At 44.8% G+C, this 23,399-nt stretch overlaps 1 protein-coding gene across 1 annotated transcript in view; it reads left to right on the top strand.

Moving 5' to 3' along the window:
* Window positions 1-23,399, top strand: part of vegfc (vascular endothelial growth factor c) — a 221,487-nt gene that overhangs the window by 128,734 nt on the left and 69,354 nt on the right. Inside the window, exons 2-3 of the mRNA XM_068029324.1 lie at window positions 806-1,013; window positions 22,886-23,076. Of these exons, the coding sequence (XP_067885425.1) occupies window positions 806-1,013; window positions 22,886-23,076 (399 nt within the window). The remainder of the gene's footprint in view (window positions 1-805; window positions 1,014-22,885; window positions 23,077-23,399) is intronic.

Genomic DNA, 23,399 nt, shown 5'->3' with positions numbered 1-23,399 from the left:
CGGCACACTGGTGGGGAGTGGGGAGGAGTGAAGTTTTCAGGGTGGTCAGGGGGAGCGGGGAAAGCTCTTGCTATTGGATGAGGGGTTGGTGGGAAGGTGTTGAAGGTCAAAATTACTAAAGTTCAGGGGGGGGGGGGGAGCTCTGGGATCGGAACAAAGGTTTTTTGGGGGGAGGAGGGCAATTAATAAACTGGGGGGGGTGGTGTGGGAGAAGGGATTGGAACTTTGAATAAAATTTTAATTTTTAAAAACTGTCCCTTAAAAAATGTAAATGCCTCAGAAGGGCCTGAAACCCTTTTAAAATGGAAGCCATTGCCGGGGACGGAGCACCCCCCCCCACTACATCATCGGGGGCGGGCGTTCTGCCACCCCCATATAAGTGAGCTGTCACGCTAAATAATGTGGCAACTCAGCGGTGCACATCTCATGCGTGCGGCGCAAGGTTTTTGAAGCCGAGATCGATGACGAGCTGGAAAAATTCAGCCCATAGTGTCCACTATTGAAGTGCACACATTGCTTGTCTTTATGAAGTTTGTACCTTATCAAGTGTATCAACAAACTTCTTACTTAGATTCCTTCATTACAATACTAAGATATCATATACGCTTCTTCATAATTCAGGACCATTTACCTTACAATGTATCAGAAATGGCACTTCACAGTTCCAGTAACTGATGGCCTCTGTAGTGGTCAAATATTTGTAATGTGTGTGCCAGGTCAATCTGCTGCCCTAATTTCAAGCATCACCACACCTGAATTATTGCTAATGCACTGTTTAACTGACACTCTGTGTGTTCTTTATCAGGGCCATATGAACAGTGAACTGGAACATCAGTTGCGGTCTGTCTCCAGTGTGGACGAACTCATGACGATATTTTACCCAGAGCACTGGAAAATGTTGAAATGTCAGTCGATGAAAGGACAACCACACTACAGGGAAACTGGGTTCGAAACAGCATCAGAGGAACCTGTGGCATTTGCAGCAACATTTTACAACCCTGAGATTCTAAAAAGTAAGTCGCAACCTTGAAGGTGAAAATTTTCGTGAGTGGCATGTCAAACTTTAGAATGAGATAGTTTTCAATAATCTAAACATGTCAAATTTATCCATGTTCTAAAAGTCAGATCTACAAATACATATATTTTTAACTGAACAAAATACTAAAGTAATTATTGAGGCTCTTTAACTCTGAAAGGGGTACCCTGCCAGGGTGTGCAGACTGCCATTGAAGGTATCTGCTCTATTTGGAATGTGACTGGGGTTGTCACCATGTGGACAGCTTGCTGAAGTTCCTGGTCATTTCAGTTTTGCTTCAGGATTTTCAAAGGATTATATATGTAGGTAGCCACCCCCACCCGCCACACCCCCAACACCCCCCACCCCCCCCCCAACACCTCCCCCCCCCCCCCAACTCCAACCCCCAACTCGCCAGCCTTTTAAAATCAAAATTGTAGGAGGCAGGATTCCTTTAAAGTTCCTATCAGGATGCTGGCAGCTCAGCAGTATCGGCAAAGCCACTGATCGGTGGCCACTGCTGGTACTGCAGAGGCCTCAGACTCAGGCCCAGTGGTGGAACGGCAGAACAGAGGCGGGTGAGACAGGGTCACTGGGGCTAGTCAGAAGGCCCCAGCAAGAGGAGTCTGGGGGGTAGTCTTGCAGTCCAAGGGAAGGAGGGTCCTGGGGTGGTAAACTGGTTCTTGGTGGGGGTCCTCCGTCAGCCACAAATTGCCCAGGGAGGAGGGACGCCCACCCAAGCCCACAAGGGAGGGCGCCTCGTGTTACAAGGTGATCTCCCCACATGTCGGAGGCCCCCCTCTGCCCCCCGCCACTGGTAAGATCACAGCAGCAGCTGGAAGAGGCTCTTAATTGGTTCTTAATGGCCACTTAAGGGCCTCAATTGTCCTCTGGGCGGGAAGACCGTCATCGGCCCATCCCACCCCGGGAAGGTCACTTGGTGACGGAGAGGTGATGGGTCCTCCACCCTGCTGCCCCCTGCCACTCGTCATGATACACCATGCCCCACCGCCTCTCCCCCCATCGCCTTCGACCCCACCTCAAGGGGCCACACAAAATCCAGCCCATAGTGTTCAATAAAGTCAGGAAGGAATCGAAGAACCTTGTAAGACACAGCAGGCTGAATTACATTCGGCGCAGTGAGGAACCCTTTGACAGTTGTGCAGCAGGTGCTGGGGCCCTATTTTAAGCACCCCAGCACCTGTTTCCTGACAGCTGTCAAAGAATACTTACCTGACACTGAAGAGTGGGGCTGCTGTCAATCTGGCAGTAAAGCAGAAAGTGCTGCAGAAATCCAGCAGGTCGGGCAGCATCTGTGGAGCGAGAAACAGTTAACTTGTCCAAGTTCACTGACCTGAAAGTTAACTCTGCTTCTCTCTCCACAGATGCTGCCTGACCTGCTGAGTGACCCCAGCACTTTCCACTTTGCTGCCACATGCTTACCCGGCTGTGTCCCAGTGTCCTGTGAAGTTGCGATCCTCTTCACTCAAGTGTAACATTCCTTCTTGTAGGCATGTTGCACCTGGGTGAATAATCATAAATTTGCACATTCCAGGATGTGAGACTTAAATAGACCATAAAAGGTATTACAGAGGTTTACAGCGGTTTACAGAGAACACATTGACACAAATGGGAATGCACGGGTATCACAGCAATGTAAATATGTCTTTCATTAAATGTTTCTCACCAACATGTGTCCTTTTCTCTGTGCCAGCATGTAGCACCAATGTCACATCCCTTTGCACTATTGGCGCTTCAGAAGAGCCAAATGCAATAACATCATTGCTATGCCACCATTACACACGAGCATCTCCATGGATGCAGTGACATGGACATTGGCTTAGTCAGCTGCTGCCTCTAATGGTTTACACAGGGAAGCTGCAGATGTGGACTAGTGCACAGCAGGTGAGTGAGGGTGATGTGTGGCTTGCAGAGCTCATATTGGTTCCTATGGAGCAGATAGCCTTTGTCTGATAAGCCACTTCCATACATCCCTACCTCACTGCTAGCCCTGCGTGAAGAGCCTGGGTGCCATCTGCCCTCCCATGCGTCTTTCATGTTGTAGGTCCTCAGCGTCCTCATAGTCCGAGGAGGAATCCTGTTGACGTCTCTCCTCATCATGCCAGGCCTGGCCCCTTTTGGGTGCATAGTTGTGCAGAGCAGCAAAGAAAGGAGCTGGCCTTTTTGGCTCATAGTACAGGGCATCACCCTATACATACAGGCATTGGAGGTGCTCTTTCAGCATGCCGATCTCCTGCTCAATGGTGGCTCATGTAGCTCAGTGGCTGGTGTTGTATCTCTCCTCTGCAGCAGTGGTGGAGTCTCTCACCGGTGTCGGGAGCCATGTCTGCAAAGGATAGCCCTTATCGCCAAGAAGCCACCCGTCCATCTGAGCCAGTTCAGTGAACAGCAGTGGCAGCCGGGACTGGCGCAAGACCCAGGTGTCATGGCAGCTGCCTGAGAAGCGGTCACACATTCGCTGCGAGTATCTGCGGTGATCACATATCAGTTTCACCTAGATTGAGAGGGCTCCTTTAATAGTGACGTCTGCAGGTGGTAGCCTGGCAGTCGGCCTGAGGGCCACATGAGTGCAGTCTATGAACATTACAACCTATGGTTCTCCGGCAATGGTGCCAGAACCAATGGCCCTCTGGGCCTGGCTTGAGAGTCTGTCCCGAAGCAGGCATACTCACTGGCCCTCTGGTGCAGGGTATTGGTGACCTCCCTGATGCAGCACTGCACTGCTGACTGTGTGACCCCACAAAGGTCTCTGTTGGGCCCCTAAAAGGCTGCAGAGGTGTCAGGCTTGAGAACCGCTGCCACTGTGAGGAACAAAGGGACGTCCACCGGAGCCCATGGGCTGCAGGTCATCCTTGAGCAGGGCACAGAGACGTGTCACCACCCTCTCTATATGCGCAATCTCCTCTGACACTGGTGCTCTGACATCCGATGGCATGTCATGTGGGGCCTGTAGATGCACTGCAGCCATAATGGCGAGCTCCCCTTGGGGGCTGATGCTCACGACCGGGGGCCTCTACATGGATCACACCTGCCTGTTGATATTGCCTCTGGCGCATATGGATCCTCACGTGCAGAGGATTACACAATGTAGGATGAGCCATACCTATTTCCATGTGATAAATAAAGTTGAACCCTGCATGTATTCGAAGATTCCTATCAGGGCATGGATTGGTTACATCAGCTGCTTTCCTGGATCAACTATGTGGCGTGGCATGGCATTGCCCATCTTGGCCAACACTCAGAGTGGCACAGCATGACCACATCAAGATCCTACCAGCTGAATCGATTGCCCCCACAATCCATAAAACCTTAATGCTTCTGCCCTTTCTGGCACCCTCCCCACACACAGGGTGCCTAGTGTGCCATTGCCCCCTCACAAACACAGAACGTGCACTGTTAACGGAGGGATGGTACACGGTACCTCCCTTCATGCCAGCACAGCTTTCCCTGCAGTAAGCCCAGACCTCCTCCCTGTAAGAATGCAGAATTAGACCCCTGTGTATCCCCCCTCCCTCCTCCCTTCCGTAATGCAGAGTGAGGACCCGCCTGCTTTTCAGATCGTGAACGGCACGGCACGTGACGGCCACCCGTTCAATGAAAAATCCGGCAGTGTCAGTGGAGAGGCGGCAGACTGTATAATCAGCATAGATAAGTAATCATTACCAGATGTTGATTGTGGTGCTGCCGTCTTGCAGCGGCGAGTGGGGGGGGGGGGTGCCTCACCGGGGTCCCGCCGCCGCCAGTAATATGCGGCGAGTCCTTCTCGATGTCGCGGGTTGAGGCAGGCCTCTCCTCACAACATTTTACCGGCCCCCGCACCGCAACCCACGGCATCAAGGGGCCGGGAAAATTCAAACCAGCGTGTGAGCATTCCAGAGCAAGGCGGTGGTATCAAACAACAGCTGTGCATTCTTCTGAAAATGTATTCATACCTGTGTCTGCTTTTTTGATAAGTTAGCGAAAGCCTTGAAGATGTAATGATATATATCTACATAAATCCCTTTGTATTGGATTCAATATTTGATTGTTTGAAATTTGTATTTTTGTCAAAACGTTTTGATTTCTAATTTTTACTTAAAGTTACATTTGAGGCCCTGCAGGTTTGACTTTGCCTCTTTCGAGCTCACAGCAGCTCATCCAAATGAACTGAGGTGGGCTAATATTTCTATCTTTGCTGCAGGATATATTAATCAAACAATTTCATTAACGAACCCAATTGCTATTTTGTGCCAATGCTGGGACTGATTTTTGTTAAAGCAAGGGTATTAAAGGCAACAGAAACAAAGCGGGTAGACAAGAACATAAGAAATAGGAGCAGGAGTAGGTCAGGTGGCCCCTCAAACCTGCTGCACCACTCAATTAAATCATGGCTGAATTTCTACATCAACTTCACTATCTGCCCTGTCCCCATATCGCTTGGTTCCTATAGTGCCCAAGAATCTCAGTTTTGTAGATACTCAATGATTGAACATCCACTGCTGTCGCGGGTAGAGAATTCCAAAGATTCACAACCCTCTGAGCGAAGGAACTTCTTCTCATCTTGGTGCTAGGTGGCTGACCTTGAGACGATGATCCCGAGTTCTCGACTCCTCAGCACCTACCCTGTCAAGCCTCTTAGAATTTTATGTGTTTCCGTGAGATCACCTCTCATTTTTCCAAATGCCAGAAAATATAGGCTCATTCTACTCAATCGCTCTTCATAGAACAGCCCTGTCATCCCAGGAATCACACTAGGTGGATTTAAGATGAAGATCCCCCATGATCTAATTGAATGGTGGATCAGGCTCGAGGGGCTGAATAGCCTACTCTTGTTCCTATGACCATTTCAATCATCTAATAACAGAGCTGCTAGATAAATAAAGTGCAATAAGGTGCTCTTGAAATGGTTTAAACACCCCTTTAATCATTTTGAAGCTAGTAATGCAGTGAAGATTTGCTGTTTGGAGGGTCACTCTGACCGCTACATAGCTGAGTGTAGCATTTGAAACAAGTGCATTACAAGTGGCTGGCTCTACCTGCAACTCATAGTTTTCAATAAAGTGATTAACTTCATCAAAAATAGGTTTAATGACTGCTTTTGGTTGTTAAATTTGACCCATGAATAAAATGTCAGGATTTGGTGGCTTTGAGGCACGCACTCCCAGAGTAGCTGGAGTGAGGAAAAAAAGGCCAATGAGAACACAAGAGTAATGATGACCCCCTTTAACACTTCTGGACTAGTCAACAGGCCAGTTAGCCAATATACATGTCAAAACATCTGTTAATGCAATTGTGGAATGCTAGTCTTTTTTACCAGTAATTATATGATCAGATTTAGTGAGTGGGCGCTGGATTTGCTTGTGAACTGTGTAATAGGGAAACACAATACTATTACTGCAGGAGAACAAACTCAAAATATAGGGAAGGGATAAATAAGACGCAGTGTCACAAACAGTATTATCTGCCAGTCAATTGTTCTGAAGACCTCTCAGGATGTCCTGAGAGGTTGTATACTTAAAAAAGAACATAAGCATAGCCAACAATATTAATGAGCACAGGACTTAAATGGACATGAGCAAATGTTATAATTGTTAAATAGCCAAATTTGATAAAACGCTAGCAAAGGACTTAGCAAATAAGGTAATAGAGATCAAAGTATAAATGCCAAAGTAAATGCCAAAATTGACAAAAGTACTGTAGAAAGGTATTTTCATAGGCTAAGTCACTCTGTTGCGATCTATAAAGAAAGGGAAAAGACAGCCTCAGGATGTCATAAAGCATTTTACAGCCAATGAAGTATTTGTAAAATGTAGTCACTGGTGTAATGTAGGGAAATGTAGCAGCCAATATGAGCACAGTAACATTCCATAAACAGCAATGTAATTTTTTTTTATTCTTTCATGGGATGTGGGCATTGCTGGCAAGGCCAGCATTTGTTGCCCATCCCTAATTGCTCTTGACAACTGATAGGCCATTTCGGAAGCAGTTAAGAGTCAATCACATTGCTGTGGGTCACACAGAGGCCAGAATGGGTAAAGATGGCAGATTTCCTTCCCTAAATGGTATTAATGAACCAGATGGGTTTTTATGAGAATCGACAATGGTCATAATGCCACGACACTGAAACTAGCTTTCATTCCAGAATGTTATTGATCAATTCAATTTATTAATTAGTTGAATTTAAATTCCACCAGCTGCCCTGGTGGGATTTGAACCCATGTTCCCAGGACATTAGCCTGAGCCTCAAGATTACTAATTCAGTGACATTACCACTATACCACTGCCTTCCCTGTACATGATGCAATAATGACCATATAATCTTTATTTAGAGATGTTGGCTAGGGGATAAATATTGGCCAGAACTCCAGGGAAAGCCCCCCTGCTCTTCTTTACAAACAGTGCCATGAAATCAGTTTAACTTTGGGTAAAGTTGTAAATAGAACAATATTGAATTGGTCATTATACAACAGCTCACAGGCATGGTGTGTAATGGACGACCGGTTCGATAATGCTAGACAAGCTTTTCATGATTACCCGGATACTCCAGTGGGACTGGATACACATCCAGAAAAGGATTTGTTTATATCATTGAGTCTGTCCAAAACCACATTTCTATCAACTAGTTCTTTTACTGAATCTAGTGTTACGCACAGAATTGAGAGAGAATTGTCATCCCAGTTCTTTTCCCTTTACTGTCCGTAATCAGTGTGTTTTTCCCAAGGAAGATGTGTGTGTTTCTTAACCCCTGAGTGTAGGACCAATTTGAATAACCAGCAGCACGCTTTTTGTAGATTTAAATAAAAAGGATTATTTTTATTCACACGTTCGAACCGAACGTTCTCACTCACCACTCACACACACACTCAAGAAAGAAAGCCTTTAAAAGAATAGTGCATTTTTACAAGTTGTAAGCAAAGGAATTGTTCATAAGTCACGTGATTTGGCTCAGCTTGGGGAAAAGGCATGCATTGCAGGCCTGGTGAAGAAGGTGTTTTCATAGAGTCATGGAGAGATACAGCACCGAAACAGCCCTTTGGCCCACCGAGTCTGTGCCAACCATCAACCACCCATTTATACTAATCCTACATTAATCCCATTTTCCTTCTCACATCCCCACCTTCCCTCAATTCTCCTACCACCTACCTACACTAGGGACAATTTTTTTTTACAATGGCCAATTTACCTATCAACCTGCAAGTTTTTGGTAGGTGGGAGGAAACCAGAGCACCCAAAGGGTACCCACGTAGTCACAGGGAGAACTTACAAACTCTGCACAGGCAGTACCAAACCCAGGTTGCTGGAGCTGTGAGGCTGCAGTGCTAACCACTGCGCCACTGTGCCAGCCTACTTTTCATTCCCGAAGTGTAGTTAAGTGGATTCGATAGCCAGAGTCGTTTTTCAAAGTCATTGCAGGATTCTCTCGAAGAGTTGGATTTTCAGCAAGTCCTGATGTCAGTAGCTTATAGTCACATTACTGGGAGGTTGGTTTTCTGTCCAGGTGGACTTGAAAAGGAACTGGCTAAAGACCTTAAGATGTTACAGCCTCCAGTTTTTTTAAGACACGATGTTACTGCCTGGTCTGCTTGCTAATTTTTTCTGCAGTCTCTATTTTAAAAGATTTTTAAAAGGAGACAAACATGGCTGCCCCACCATGTGACTTCTCACATTTCCTTTTCCAAATATGCTGGGGATCTAGGTTGATTAGCCCCATCTTGGTTTATTGTCGTAAGACATTCGGCCTGAGGAGGGTTAAGACAATCACCTGCTTTGTTTTAGGAGAGACCCATTCAATTCAGGAATGTCTCCTGATGGTTTCAGGATGGGCTTTGATGACACCTCTTAGTCTGGAAGGTATTCTTCTGTCCTTTTGAGACAGTGGGCTGGATTTTAACAAGCCCTCAACGTCGTGACCCATGGCGGGGAGTCCCGAAGATGGCTCCGGATGAGGCCCGTCATGGACCTCGGCGCCACCATGGTCTGGCCTGATCCTCCCGGCATTTAAATATGCAAATCAATAAAATTAATAAATGTTGAGGGCCCACCTCAATCTTCGGCGTGGCGGCCAGCACTGCCATGCCTTCGAATCCCCGTCCAGGGAAACGCAGCGCCACACTGGTGGGGAGGAGAAGGAGGTAAGTTGATCAGTGCTGGGGGTGGGGACGGGGTCAAAAACACGTAATGAGTTTAGGGGATGGTGGGAAGGGTTGAACCTTCAACTATGTGCAGTTTGTGGAGGGAAAGATCAGGTGTAAAAGTGAAGTGTTTTGGAGGGAAAGGGCAAATTATTATTTTAATTGTTATTGGGGGGGAAGGAACATCAGAAATGTATTGATTTGATTTTGGGGATTCTTTCTTTAAAAATTTAAATATGCCGGCAGGGCTGGCTGTCCTTTAAAAATAGCACCAGCACTCGGGCAGCTGACGCCATTGCCAGGGACGGACAGCCCACCTCCTTCACGTGATTGGAGGCGGGGGCGGCAGGCCACCCCGGCTATTTAAATGAATCCCAGCGCTTAAGATCGCAGCAGCTCTTTGGCGTGCGGCCCGCACGGGCGGGCTGCCATTTTTTGAGCTGCAGAGGGTTCGTAAAATCCAGCCCAGTGAGTCAGTTTTTGAATACACAAGTCAGGTCAGCTGACATTCGGCTGCCATCTTTACAGCCCACGTCCACTTTTAATGTCCATTGTGGTTCATTTAAAACAAAAGGAAAATTCAGTTCCAGAAGATTCTATGCTGGATACTGTCAATGTTTAAAGTTATGAATGGGACATGTCTTTGCTGGGCATGACACTAGGCAGACAAAAATCAAAATTAAAATCATGAGTAGCTGGATAGATATCGCCTAATTCATACTAATAATTGCCCACTTTGCCCTCTGACCTTGGATCCAGGTCAGAAAGGTCATTTTTTTCTCAGTTTCTCTCTGGCAAAAGGGCTTTCGCAGAATGTTGCTTTGTTGCCATTGACTAAACATTAGTTCTGTGGAAAAGCAATATTAAAGTCACCAGCCACCAAGATGAACTATGAGAGTGACCATGCTTAGCCTCTCTAGGAAATCACGAACTTACCACTTGACAAGTGTCAACCAAAATGGCAGCATAGACCGTCAAGCAAACAACTCCACCATGCTCCTTATTTATACCTAAACTGGAACCCCAAAATTTCTGGGTGAGAGGGGAGAGAAACCCTGATTTCTGCTAGGGTGGGGGCCAGGAATTTAGGATATAATGCTGCAACCGTGGGATTCCATCAATTTTCATTGGTCTATCAAATTACAGTGTAGGGGGCCCATGGACAGATCTTCCACCTGCTGAGTTCCCCCCATTAAATGGAAGAAATGTGGGGCTTCTCCATGAATCCTGCCCAATATCCCTCTGGTAGATCTCAGCAGAACTCATGACAGCCCAGATTTTGTTGAAGCCTTTAAGAAAGCCCCAGACATTGCCAAAAGATATTTTCTTGAGTGCTATAAGGCTCTCTTCAGAGCTGAAGACATTTTCACCTGTTCAGCCTTGGGGTTATGCCAAATGAGTTTGCGTCGCACCACATTTTAGCAGACAGATTGGGGTTTGGGGGGAATACTCTACTGAAATGTCCTTGCAGATACATATTGCAGTCATGTAAATATTGCTGGGATCTGAGACAGGCTATCCAGCTTTGGGTTATGGCAGTTCGGGGTTCTGTCCCATCACACTTGCATAGAAAGATCAGACCACAGGAATTTTAGAAGCAGAACGAATGAATGCGGGGCTCAGTGCTTGAATGCACACAGCTGGATTTAGTGGAGCTTCTGAATTGCATTGCTTCCCTTCAGCAAATCCATGCCACAGCTGTAATTTCTCTTGCTTAAGTTTTTCTTACATCTGTGCGCTTATGAAGGGCAGAGACCAAGATTACTGCCTTTTCAGCTGCAGAAAACGGGCTGTAAAAATCCAAGGAAGAGGTGTCATCCACTTTTTGGTTGATGACTGGAAAACCTTGCGCTTTGTTTTTGTTGGATATAGAAACCATCACACAACATTTCGTTGACAAAAGTAAAGGAAGAGCAAATTGCTAACCCATCAAATTTCACAGCCTTGAATTGAACTGGACCAGCCATATAAATACTGTGGCTCCAAGAGCGGATCAGAGGCTGAGAATTCTGCGGTGAGTAACTCACCACCTGACTCCCCAAAGCCTGTCCACCATCTACAAGGAACAAGTCGGGAGAATAATGGAATATGCCCATTTGTGTGGATGGGTGCCAATCCAACAACACTCAAGAAGCTCGACACTATCCAGGACAAAGCAGCCCGCTTGATTGGCACCCCATCTACATACATTCACTCCCTCCACTGCTGACACACAGTGGCAGCAGTGTGTACCATCTATAAGATGCACTGCCGCAACGCACCAAGGTTCCTTAGATAGCACCTTCCAAACCCGCGACCTCTACCACCTAGAAGGACAAAGGCAGCAGATGCATGGGAACACTACCACCTGCAAGTTCTCCTGTAAGCCACACACCATCCTGACTTGGAACGAGATCGCCGTTCCTTCAGTGTCGCTGGGTCAAGATCCTGGAACTCCCTTCCTAACAGCATTGTAGGTGTACCTACATCCCAAGGACTGCAGCAGTTCAAGAAGGCTCCTTCTCAAAGGCAATTAGGAATGGGCAACAAATACTGGCTTAGCCAACCCACATCCCATGAATGAATAAAAAACAAAAATTGAGCCAGGATTCCTTGCTGAGAATAATTGGTTGTCTTTCAACTGAAGCAAATCTGTAGCTCCCTGTCATGGCAGTCTGTCATGTCCAGTCCAGCAATTAAAAATGCAAGCAGAACAATGTCATGAGGGCATCGTGCTGAAGCTGTGAACTGGTTTGATCGAGCCATATCCTGCTGAGTACAGTAGTGGTTATCAAGGCAGAAGAGGAACCTTCAAATCCTGGAAGCAATGCAGAAAGGGCCACGAGACCCATTCCCAAATCGAGAACCAAGAAGGCAGGGAAGGATATAAAAAGGTGGCTTCCTCAGCCTCGAATAGAAGTAAATGGGAGGAGGACCTTAAAGGGATATGTAAGATACTGGGTGTAATTTTGACTTTGGAGGCAGCTTTGACAGTTGGACCAGGAGGAATGTACGACAGGAGGGCAGCTGGTTGGTGGGCCAACGGGTTCCTTCCTCCAACCGCTCTCACGAAGGCAGACTGGAAATATCAAGGGTTACCCGCCTGGCAGCAGGCAGTTGTCACTTTGCATTAGTAATTGCCCAATTGTGCTGAGGCCAAAACCTGGCAAGTACCTGAAGGCAACTTGCTGGCGGCTGGATGGAGAGTCTTCAAGGCCTCTGTTAGTTACAAACATATGAATTAGGAGCAGGAGTAGGCCACTCGGCCCCTTGGGCCTGCTCTGCCATCCAATAAGTTCATAGCTGAACAGATTACTCCACATTTCCACCTACCTCCCGATAACCTTTCACCCCCTTGCTTATCAAGAATCTGTCTACCTCTGCCTTAAAAATATTAAAAGACTCTGCTTCCATCGCCCTTTGAGGAAGAGAATTCCAAAGACTCACGACCCTATGAGAGAAAAAATGTCTCCTCATCTCTGTCTTAAATGGGCGACCCCTTATTTTTAAACAGTGACCCCTAGTTCTAGATTCTCCCACAAAGGGAAACATCCTTTCCACATCCACCCTGTCAAGACCCCTCAGGATCTTATATGTTTCAATCAAGTCACCTCTTACTCTTCTCAATTCCAGCGCCTACAAGCCTAGCCTGTCCAATCTTTCCTCATACGACAGCTCGCCCATTCCAGGTATTAGTCTAGTCAACCTTCTCTGTCCTGTCTCAACACATTTACATCCTTCCTTAAACAAGGAGACCAGTACTGTACAGAGTACTCCAGATGTGGTCTCACCAATGCCCTGTATAACCTCCCTACTTTTGTATTCAATTCCCCTCGTTATAAATGATAACATTCTATTAGCTTTCCTAATTACTTGCTGTACCTGCATACTAACCTTTTGCGATTCATGCACTAGGACACCCAGATCCCTCTGCATCTCAGAGCTCTGCAATCTCTCACTATTTAGATGATATGCTTTTTCATTCTTCCTGCCAAAGTGGACAATTTCATACTTTCCCACATTATACTCCATTTGCCAGGTCTTTGCCCCACTCACTTAACCTATCTATATCCCTTTGTAGCTTCCTTATGTCCTCTTCACAAGTTACTTTCCTACCCATCTTCGTGTCATCAGCAAATTTAGCAACCATATCTTGAGTTCCTTCATCTAAGTCATTTGTTTAAATTGTAAAAAGTTGAGGCCCCAGCACAGATCCCTGTGGCACACCACTCGTTACATCTTGCCAACCAGAAAATGGCCCATTTATACCTACTCTCTGTTTCCTGTTAGCTAGCCAATCTTCTATTCCTGCCAATATGTTACCCCCTACACCATGAGCTATTATTTTCTGCAATAACCTTATCAAATGCCTTCTGGAAATCTAAGTACAATACATCCACCAGTTCCCCTTTATCCACAACACATGTAACTCCCTTAAAGAACTCCAATAAATTGGTTAAACATGATTTCCCTTTTACAAAACCATGTTGACTCTGCCCGATTACCTTGAATTTTTCTAAATGCCCTGCTGTACCGTCTTTCATAATAGCTTCTAACATTTTCCCGAAGACAGATGTTAAGCTAACTGGCCTGTAGTTTCCTGCTTTCTGTCTCCCTCCTTCTTTGAATAAAGGAGTTACAGTCACTATTTTCCAATCTAACGGAACCTTCCCCAAATCTATGGAATTTTGGAAAATTAAAACTAACGCATCAACTATCTCACTAGCCACTTCTTTTAACACCCTAGGATGAAGTCCATCAGGACCCAGGGACTTGTCAGCCCGCAGATCCAACAATTTGTTCAGTACTACTTCCCTGGTGATTGCAATTTTATTGAGCTCCTCCCTCCCTTCCATTTCCTGACCTACACCTAGACTGGGATATTACTTGTATCCTCAATAATGAAGACAGATGCAAATTATCTGTTCAATTCATCTGCTATCTCCTTATTATCCATTATTAATTCCCTAGACTCACTTTCTAAAGGACCAACGCTCACTTTGTTAACTTTTCTTTTTTAAATATCTATAGAAACTCTTACTATCTGTCTTTATATTTCTAGCTAGCTTTCTCTTGAACTCTTATTTTACCTTCCTTATCAATCTTTCAGTCATTCTTTGCTGTTTTTATATTCTGTCCAATCTTCTGACCTGCCTCCCATCTTTGCGCAATTATAGGCTTTTTCTTTAAGCTTGATACTATCTTTAACGGATGGCGGATCCCATCCTTGGAATTTTTCTTTCTCGTTGAAATGTATCTATTTTGTGTATTCTGAAATATCCCCTTAAATGTCTGCCACTGCATCTCTATTAACCTATCCCTTAACCTGATTTGCCAGTTCACTTTAGCTAGCTCTGCTTTCATGCCCTCATAATTGCCCTTATTTAAGTTAAAATACAAGTCTTTGACCCACTCTTCTCTCCCTCAAATTGAATGTAAAATGTAATCATATTATGATCGCTGCTACCTAGGGGCGCCTAACTATGAGGTCATTAATTAATCCAATCTCGTTGCACAATACCAGGTCTGGTATAGCCTGCTCTCTGATTGGCTTGAGAATGTATTGTTCCAAGAAATTATCCTGAAAACATTCTATGTACTCCTCATCTAGACTACCCCTGCCATCTGATTTTTCCAGTTTATATGTAGGTTAAAATCCCCCATAATTATCGCTGTACCTTGTTGTCAACCTGCCATTATTTCTTCCTTGATATCCCATCCTACAGTGTGGTTAATGTTAGGTGGCCTATACACCACTCCTACAAGTGACTTCTTGCCTTTATGATTTCTCATCTCTACCCAAACTGCTTCTACATCGTGGTTTCCTGAACTTAGGACATCCTCCCTCTCTGTTGTGCTAATACCATCATTCATTAACAGAGCTACCCCTCCACCATTTCCTAGCTTCCTGTCCTTCCTAAATGCCATGTACCCTTCAATATTCAGATCCCAATCTGTCATCCTGCAGCCATGTCTCTGTAATGGCTATCAAGATCATACTTATTTATTTCTATTTGCACTCTCAGTTCATCAGTTTTGTTTTGAATTCTATGTGCATTCATAGTCTTTAGTTTTGTCATAGAACAGTACAGCACAGTACAGGCCCTTCGGCCCACGATGTTGTGCCGAACCTTTAACCGACTCGAAGATCAAACTAACTACCTACCCTTCATTCTACTATCATCCATGTACCTATCCAAGAGTCGCTTAAATGCCCCTAATGTATCTGCTTCTACTACCACCGCTGGCAGCGCATTCCATGCACCCACCACTCTCTGTGTAAAGAACCTACCTCTGACATCTCCCCGAAACCTTCCTCCAATCACCTTAAAATTATGCCCCCTGGTGATAGCCCTTTCCACCCTGGGAAAAAGTCTCTGACTATCCACTCTATCTATGCCTCTCATCATCTTGTACCCCTCTATCAAGTCACCTCTCATCCTTCTTCGCTCCAATGAGAAAAGCCCTAGCTCCCTCAACCTTTCTTCATAAGACATGCCCTCCAGTCCAGGCAGCATCCTGGTAAATCTCCTCTGCACCCTCTCTAAAGCTTCCACATCCTTCCTATAATGAGGCAACCAGAACTGAACACAATATTCCAAGTGTGGTCGAACCAGGGCCTTATAGAGCTGCAGCATAACCTCGCGGCTCTTAAACTCAATCCCCCTGTTAATGAAAGCCAACACACCATACGCCTTCTTAACAACCTTATCAACTTGGGTGGCAACTTTGAGCGATCTATGGACATGGACCCCAAGATCCCTCTGTTCCTCCACACTACCAATAATCCTGTCTTTAAGCCTGTATTCCCCATTCAAATTCGACCTTCCAAAATGAATCACTTCACACTTTTCCAGGTTGAACTCAATCTGCCACTTCTCAGCCCAGCTCTGCATCCTGTCAATGTCCCATTGCAACCTACAACAGCCTTCCACACTATCCACAACTCCAGCAACCTTCGTGTCATCGGCAAACTTGCTAACCCAGCCTTCCACTTCCTCATCCAAGTCATTTATAAAAATCACAAAGAGCAGAGTCCCAGAACAGATCCTTGTGGAACACCACTGGTCACCGAGCTCCATGCTGAATACTTTCCATCTACTACCACCCTCTGACTTCTATGGGCCAGCCAATTTTGTATCCAGACAGCCAACTTTCCCTGAATCCCATGCCTCCTTACTTTCTGAATGAGCCTACCATGGGGAACCTTATCAAACGCCTTGCTAAAATCCATATACACCACATCCACTGCTCTTCCTTCATCAATGTGTTTTGTCATATCTTCAAAGAATTCAATAAGGCTTGTGAGGCATGACCTGCCCCTCACAAAGCCATGCTGACTGTCTCTAATCAAACTATGCTTTTCCAAATAATCATAAATCCTGTCTCTCAGAATCCTCTCCAATAATTTGCCCACTACCGACGTAAGACTGACTGGTCTATAATTCCCAGGGTTATCCCTATTCCCTTTCTTGAACAAGGGAACAACATTTGCCACCCTCCAATCATCTGGTACTACTCCAGTGGACAGTGAAGACACAAAGATCATCGCCAAAGGCGCAGCAATCTCTTCCCTCGCTTCCCGTAATATCCTTGCGTATATCCCGTCTGGCCCCGGGGACTTATCTGTCCTCATATCATTCAAAATTTCCAGCACATCCTCCCTCTTAACCTCAACCTGTTCGAGCATATCAGCCTGTTCCACGCTGTCCTCACAAACGACCAGGTCCCTCTCACTAGTGAATACTGAAGCAAAGTATTCATTTAGGACCTCCCCTACCTCCTCCGACTCCAGGCACAAGTTCCCTCCACTATCCCTGATTGGCCCTACCCTCACTCTGGCCATCCTCTTGTTCCTCACATAAGTGTACTTTTATTTTTGTAACCTCTAGCCTTATCTGTTGATTTACTCTTAGATTTATATGCTCTGTTCCTTCCTTTCACAGTCTGTTTATCATTTTCCATATTAATACCTTTCTTTCTTGTCTTGTCTCTACTCATTGATTTATCATATCTTCCCAAATTTGATCCCTTGCTCCTAATATTCAGTTGCACCGGCACCGGAGCTGAATGGATCAGCGGGCCACAGCTGCGGCCACAGGCCGTCCTACGGAGGGGTTTCCTTTCCACAGGGGTGGTCTGGCGCCTATGACTGCTCTTTTAAAAGTTACAAAGCTCTTCAGAGGGTGCCTCATGATGGAGGCACCCCTGCGGTTCCCCTCCTATAGCGGCAATGCCCAGCTCTGCTGGTGGGGCTACCATCCTTCCAAGGCAGTAGGCCCCCTGATTGGGCCTACAGCCTCAAGAACCCACCTCCCATCCTTAATTGGACTGTAGACGCTGAGGTGGCCAATTAGGAGGCGTCTCCCAGCAGATCATGTCAGTAGGGCAAGTGTGGGGTAGGGACCTGGAAATAGTCGCACCCTGTCATCATACTTAAAGGGGACAAGATTCCGCCCTGGTGATAGTGTAAAGCAGCTAATACTGGATCAACCACCTGTTATACATCTCTTCTGATTTTCATTTTCATAGGTTTCACAGTGGTGTAGTGGTAATGTCACTCGACTAATAATCTAGAGGCCCAGTCTAATTTCCTAAAGACATGGGTTCAAATCTCACCATGCTACCTGGTGGAATTTCAATTCAATTAATCAATAAAAACCAGGTAGTGAAAGCTAATCTCAGTAATGGTGCCTTAAAACTATCATCAAAAAACTCATCAGGTTCACAAATGTCCTTTAGGGAAGGAAATCTACTGTCCTTACCTGGTCTGGCCTACACGTTACTGCAGACCCACAGCAATGTGGTTGATTCTTAACTGCCCTCTGAAATGACTCTGCAAGCCACTCTGTTCAAGGGCAATTAGAGATGGGCAACAAATGCTGGCCTGCCAGTGACACCCGCATCTCATGAAAGAATAAAAAAAAGGGATTAATAATAAGCACTATTTCAAGTTAAAGTAAGGGGGTGAATTTCCATGGGGTTGTCACCTGCTCATCTACTTATTTTATCTGATTTCTACCTCTCTCCCATCCAAATGACAGTGGACGAACAGGAGAACCTCTGTGGAGACTCACCATTCTCCATAACACTTTTGGGTCTAAAATGGATACCTTCTTAGGCTTAGTCATAAATGGTCTGGGCATCTTACATTTTATTGAAGCTGATCCACACTGCTCTTTATCTGCTTGTATTGTAGTGGAGGCCAGGGATGTAACAATAATGCCCCCTTGTGACCTCAACAAGGTACTCATGCTTTTCACTTGTGCATGGCTTCATTCTCGCCGAAGGCAAACTGAGCTAGAACTTGATAAGATGGGCTGGTCATGCAAAGAATGGCCAAAACCTGGATGGTCTGCTGGGTAGATGAATGGAGGAAAAATTCAAGAGTCACTCAAGAGGAAGTTCGATGCTATGATGGGCAATGAAAAGTGAATCAAATGGCCTCGCTCATCTGTATTTATTCTTGCACGGTAATAAAGTAGATGAGCTAGCATTCAGAAATCCTTGTCCTCCCTACAAAAGCTTTTTCTCCAGCTCTGATGTGAAATAAATAATGAGGGATTAAGCAAATGTCTACCCATATGCAGGATTAACCATTTGTTAATGAACACTCTGACTAAACTACCAGTTGCACTGTGTGGAGAGCAACAGCTCCCCTACTGGAAGGAATGTGGAAATGCAATCCCTTGCTGCAAAATTGCATTATTTCAATGGAAAGGAATATTGTGCAAGACGTATAACTGGATAAACAAATGCATTACTTCTCTTTTTGCATTCCCTGCCCAAATCGAATTTCACACTTTAAAGCTTTCAACGAGTAAGCACTGTCAGTCTGAAGTGAAAAGAGCAGGTATCCTATGAAAAACTAAACAGAAACCATTTCAGAGACACAACAAAGGCCTAAAGGTATATTTTTGCGGTCTTTATTTTGAAGCCAATGTAGGTGTCATACGGAAGGTGACACTGGGTTGGATGCAACAGCCTGCTCTGAAATGCGTGGCAGAACAGGGGATGCAATATAAACTCTACTTCTTCCAGATTGGTTCTGAAATGAAACCTATTGCGCAGTTAGTGGGTTTATTTAAGGCTAAGATCAATTCACAGTAGTGGATTTATGGCATTTATCCTGGCAATAAGAGGCTGATTTTCACTGGGTTTAAAGATGTAAACCAACCTCCAACTTGCCAATACAAACAGGATGCTGGACATCAAGCAAATCAAAAGACCAAATCAACATTGGGTACTTGAGGTTCACTGCCCACTTGAAAAAGCAAAAGGAGAACATAAGCTTAAGATTCCTTTCTGTGAGTTATGTGCAATGTATCATAAAATCAGGTCTTTCAAGATTGGACAATGATTTCATTCACACTGGAGAATTTTTTTTACTGAAATGTACATGTTCAGTCATTGTATGGTAGTGAAGGAATGATTCTCGAAATGACATCAAAGTCTACCTGAATATTAATAGTCAGTAACCATTTCTCACTGTAAAATTGCCCTAATTCTGAGCGATTTTGATTATTTATTTATTCTTTCATGGGATGTTAGCATCACTGGGAAGGCCAGCATTTATTGCCCATCCTTAATTGCCCTTGAGAAGGTGGTGGTGAGCTGCCTTCTTGAACCGCTGCAGTCCATGTGGTGTAGGTACACCCGCAGTGCTGTTAGGAAGGGAGTTCCAGGAACTTTGTTCTAAAAGGTCTCCTTCTTCTGAAGATTTGGTTTGTTGTTGTTGCATCCCAGGAAATTTGTAAAGCCTATTTTTTGCACTCACTAAAATTCAAGGAAACCAGATATAATGGCTTATGCTGACAGCAGTATCAGTCACCTGAGACTGAGTCACCACAATAGGACACCTTCCAAGAAAGATGCCAGTTGTATCCTTTTTAACCTCTGTGGATGTCATCACCTGGTATATGCAGGAAATAGCAGAGAAATTGATTCACGTAATGCCACTTTTATCAATGAGATCAATGAGGAATGCAACGCAGGCTGCATAAGTAGTGGCTCATGGCACTGTCTGCTCCCAGGGATTTGATGCTCAGCACTGCTACACACACAATTTTCTCCCCCGGTAAGTATAATGCTGGGATGCTGGTCGATCTCGCTCCTTCCCCATAACTGGTGAGCTGCCTCTGGGGCTGTGACTGGTGCCTGATGCTTGCCAGATCATACAAATGGGGCCAATGGGACTATTGCCTATACTCCTGCCTCTTTAGGTACTTTCTGCCCTTGTTCAAGTGCAATCCAATTTCTAGGCCAAAATACTGTGTTGAAATGGTCGACTAATAATCTGCGTTTCTACGCCATGTGGACATATACATAACTTTAAAATTAGGAAGCCTGTTTGGAGGAGGCTGGTTTAAAGAACAGGCAGCATGAAACATATTAGGTATCACATCATATTTACATCAAAACTGATGACAAGCAGAACTTATTTAGGAAATGATCGCGAGTGTCAGCAATACAGTGGTAAACTCGATATTAATTTTGGTGCCTGCAATGTTGACTCAACAAAACTGGTTGCATTTCTTGTTTTAATTTTCTTTCTGGGAAACTGGCGAATGAAACTTAGAAACATGGCTTGATATTGTGGTAATGATCCCCTTTTCTCAATGCACAGTCTGTGACTGCATCCTCAGAAAAATGTGTAGTTCAGAAACAATCCATTATTTGGAGCTGTACCTGGCAACACGAGTCCTCATACATGAGAAATGTTAGAATCGATTGAAGAAGCAAAACATATGGCATTATGAAGTCTGCCATAAAATGATTAGCAGAGGCTATATTACTGCACTTGTGGCCTTGGGCAGTTTGCTTTATTTGAACAGAAAGTGCTGGAAAAATACACAGCAGGTCTGGCAGCATCTGTGGAGAGAGAAACAGAGTTAACGTTTCAGGTCTGTGACCTTTCATCAGAGCTGGCAAAGGGTAGAAAAGTAATAGGCTTTGAGCAAGTGGGAGGGGGGGGAAGAAGAACAAAAGGGAAGTCTGATAGGGCAGAGGGCAGGAGAGATTAAATGACAGTTATGGAACAAAAGGCAAAGGGAGTAGTAATAGCCTTAGTAAAAGACAAAACATTTGCCAGAGAGAGTGTGAATGGCAGAATAATGAACAGTTCTGTCAGAAAGCAAAAACATGAAAAACAAGTTTAAGGCTGGCACATGGGAAAAGACAATCAAAATGGCAGTGATGGTCTGAAGTTGTTGAACTCAGCATTGAGTCCAGATAGTTGTAGAGTGCCTAATCGGAAGATAAGGTGCTGTTCATCGAGCTTGCATTGAGCTTCACTGGAACTAGAATTATTACATGGTTTGTAAATAAAATTGAGTATATGCTGGTGATGATCCTTGACACGTTGTATGTATGGGTTGTGCTTCAGAATAAAGTTCTTTCTACCATTCCTGATAATGCAGTTGTCCCAGCTTTGTTACTGCATTCCTTCATGTTCAGTAGCAGCAATCCAGCTTGTTCCTTGAATTAGTGGCCAATTTTGGTCCTAAATTCTGGGCAGTCTTTGGCAATGCTCATGACACTATCCTAGATTCTTTCATGTTACCAAAATTGGTGGTATAGTAGACAGTGAAGAAGGTTGTCTAAGGTTACAATAGGATATAGATAAACTGGGAAAGTGGGCAAGGGATTGGCAAATGGAATTTAACGCAGATAGATGTGAAGTGATGCATTTTGGGAAGTTAAACCAGGGCAGGATATATACAATGAATGGCAGGGCCCTGGGGAGTGTTGTTGAGCAGAGAGACCTTGGGGTGCAAGTACATAGTTCCCTGAAAGTGGCAACACAGGTAGACAGGGTAGTGAAGGAGGCGTATGGCATGCTTGCCTTCATCGGCCGAGGCATTGAGTACAAGAGTTGGGACATTCCTGTTACAGTTGTACATAACGTTGGTTAGGCCGCATTTGGAATACTGTGTGCAGTTCTGGTCGCTACACTACAGGAAGTTGTGAGTAACCTGGAGAGGGTGCAGAAAAGATTCACAAGGATGTTGCCTGGTTTGGAAGGCTTGAGTTATAAAGAGAAATTGGATAGACTGGGTCTGTTTTCCCTGGAGCGAAGGAGGCTGAGAGGGGACATGATAGAGGTATATAAAATTATGAGAGGCATAGATAGGGTAGACAGCCAGAGTCTGTTTCCCATGGTAGGGGTGACTAAAATAGAGGGCATAGATTTAAGGTGAGAGGGAAGAGGTTTAAAGGGGATCAAAGGAGTACATTTTTCACACAAAGAATAGTGGGTATCTGGAATGAGCTGCCAGAGGAGGTGGTGGAGGCAGGAACAGTAGCAAAATTTAAGAGGCATTTGGACAGGTACTTGAATGAGCAAAACATGGAGGGATATGGAATTAATGCAGGCAGGTGGGATTAGTATAGATCGGCATTATGGTTGGCATGGATGCGGTCGGCCGAAGGGCCTGCTTCTATGCTGTACGACTCTATGACTGTATGACTCTATGTCAGAATTCTACACCCTCAGAGAGACCAGAGTCTCCTCCTATCCAAATTACAAGGAGAAAAGAGCAATGTCCTAAATCTCTGTGTTGTCCAATTTCCTAAAAGTGTTCTTGTAACAGGGTTTCTCAATTAGTGAGCAGGAAACAAATGGCAACTTTTCTCTATCTCCTTATAAATGTCATTACGATCAGTTTATTTAAAGGAGCTTTACTGTATTGGATTTTCATCCATCTAACCCAAGTAGGTTTTGATTATTGTTCTGTGATATTTGAATCTGCCCAATCAGGTATTGATTCTGAGTGGAAAAAGACTCAGTGCATGCCCAGGGAGGTGTCCTTGGACGTGGGGAAAGAATTTGGGTCAGCAACAAACATCATCTTTAAACCGTCCTGCGTGTCTGTCTACAGATGTGGTGGCTGCTGCAACAGCGAGGGAGTAACATGTGTGAACACCAGCACCTCCTATGTCAGCAAGACAGTAAGTACTGAGAATTTTTGTTGCTTACTTTTAAAAGACAATGAAAACTTTTCACAGGAATATTAATTTTTATCTTGCCATTCCATGTCATTTAACAACTACTATAATAAGAAAATAAGAAATAGGAGTAGGACTAGGCCATACAGCCCCTCTAGCCTGCTTCGCCATTCAATAAGACCATGGCTGATCTTTTACCTAAACTCCACTATCCTGTCCTATTCTCACATCCCTTGGTTCACTTATAATAACAGTTTCATTCCGTATTTTACAGGAAGCCACTTTTTACCTGCTTAGTTGCATCTCTGTGGGGTGGAGACTGTTGA

The sequence above is a fragment of the Heterodontus francisci genome, chromosome 4, assembly GCF_036365525.1.
Source record: "Heterodontus francisci isolate sHetFra1 chromosome 4, sHetFra1.hap1, whole genome shotgun sequence".
NCBI classification, from domain to species: domain Eukaryota; kingdom Metazoa; phylum Chordata; class Chondrichthyes; order Heterodontiformes; family Heterodontidae; genus Heterodontus; species Heterodontus francisci.
The sequence above is the reverse complement of the archived record's forward strand: the minus strand, read 5'-3'. Positions and strand labels throughout refer to the sequence as shown.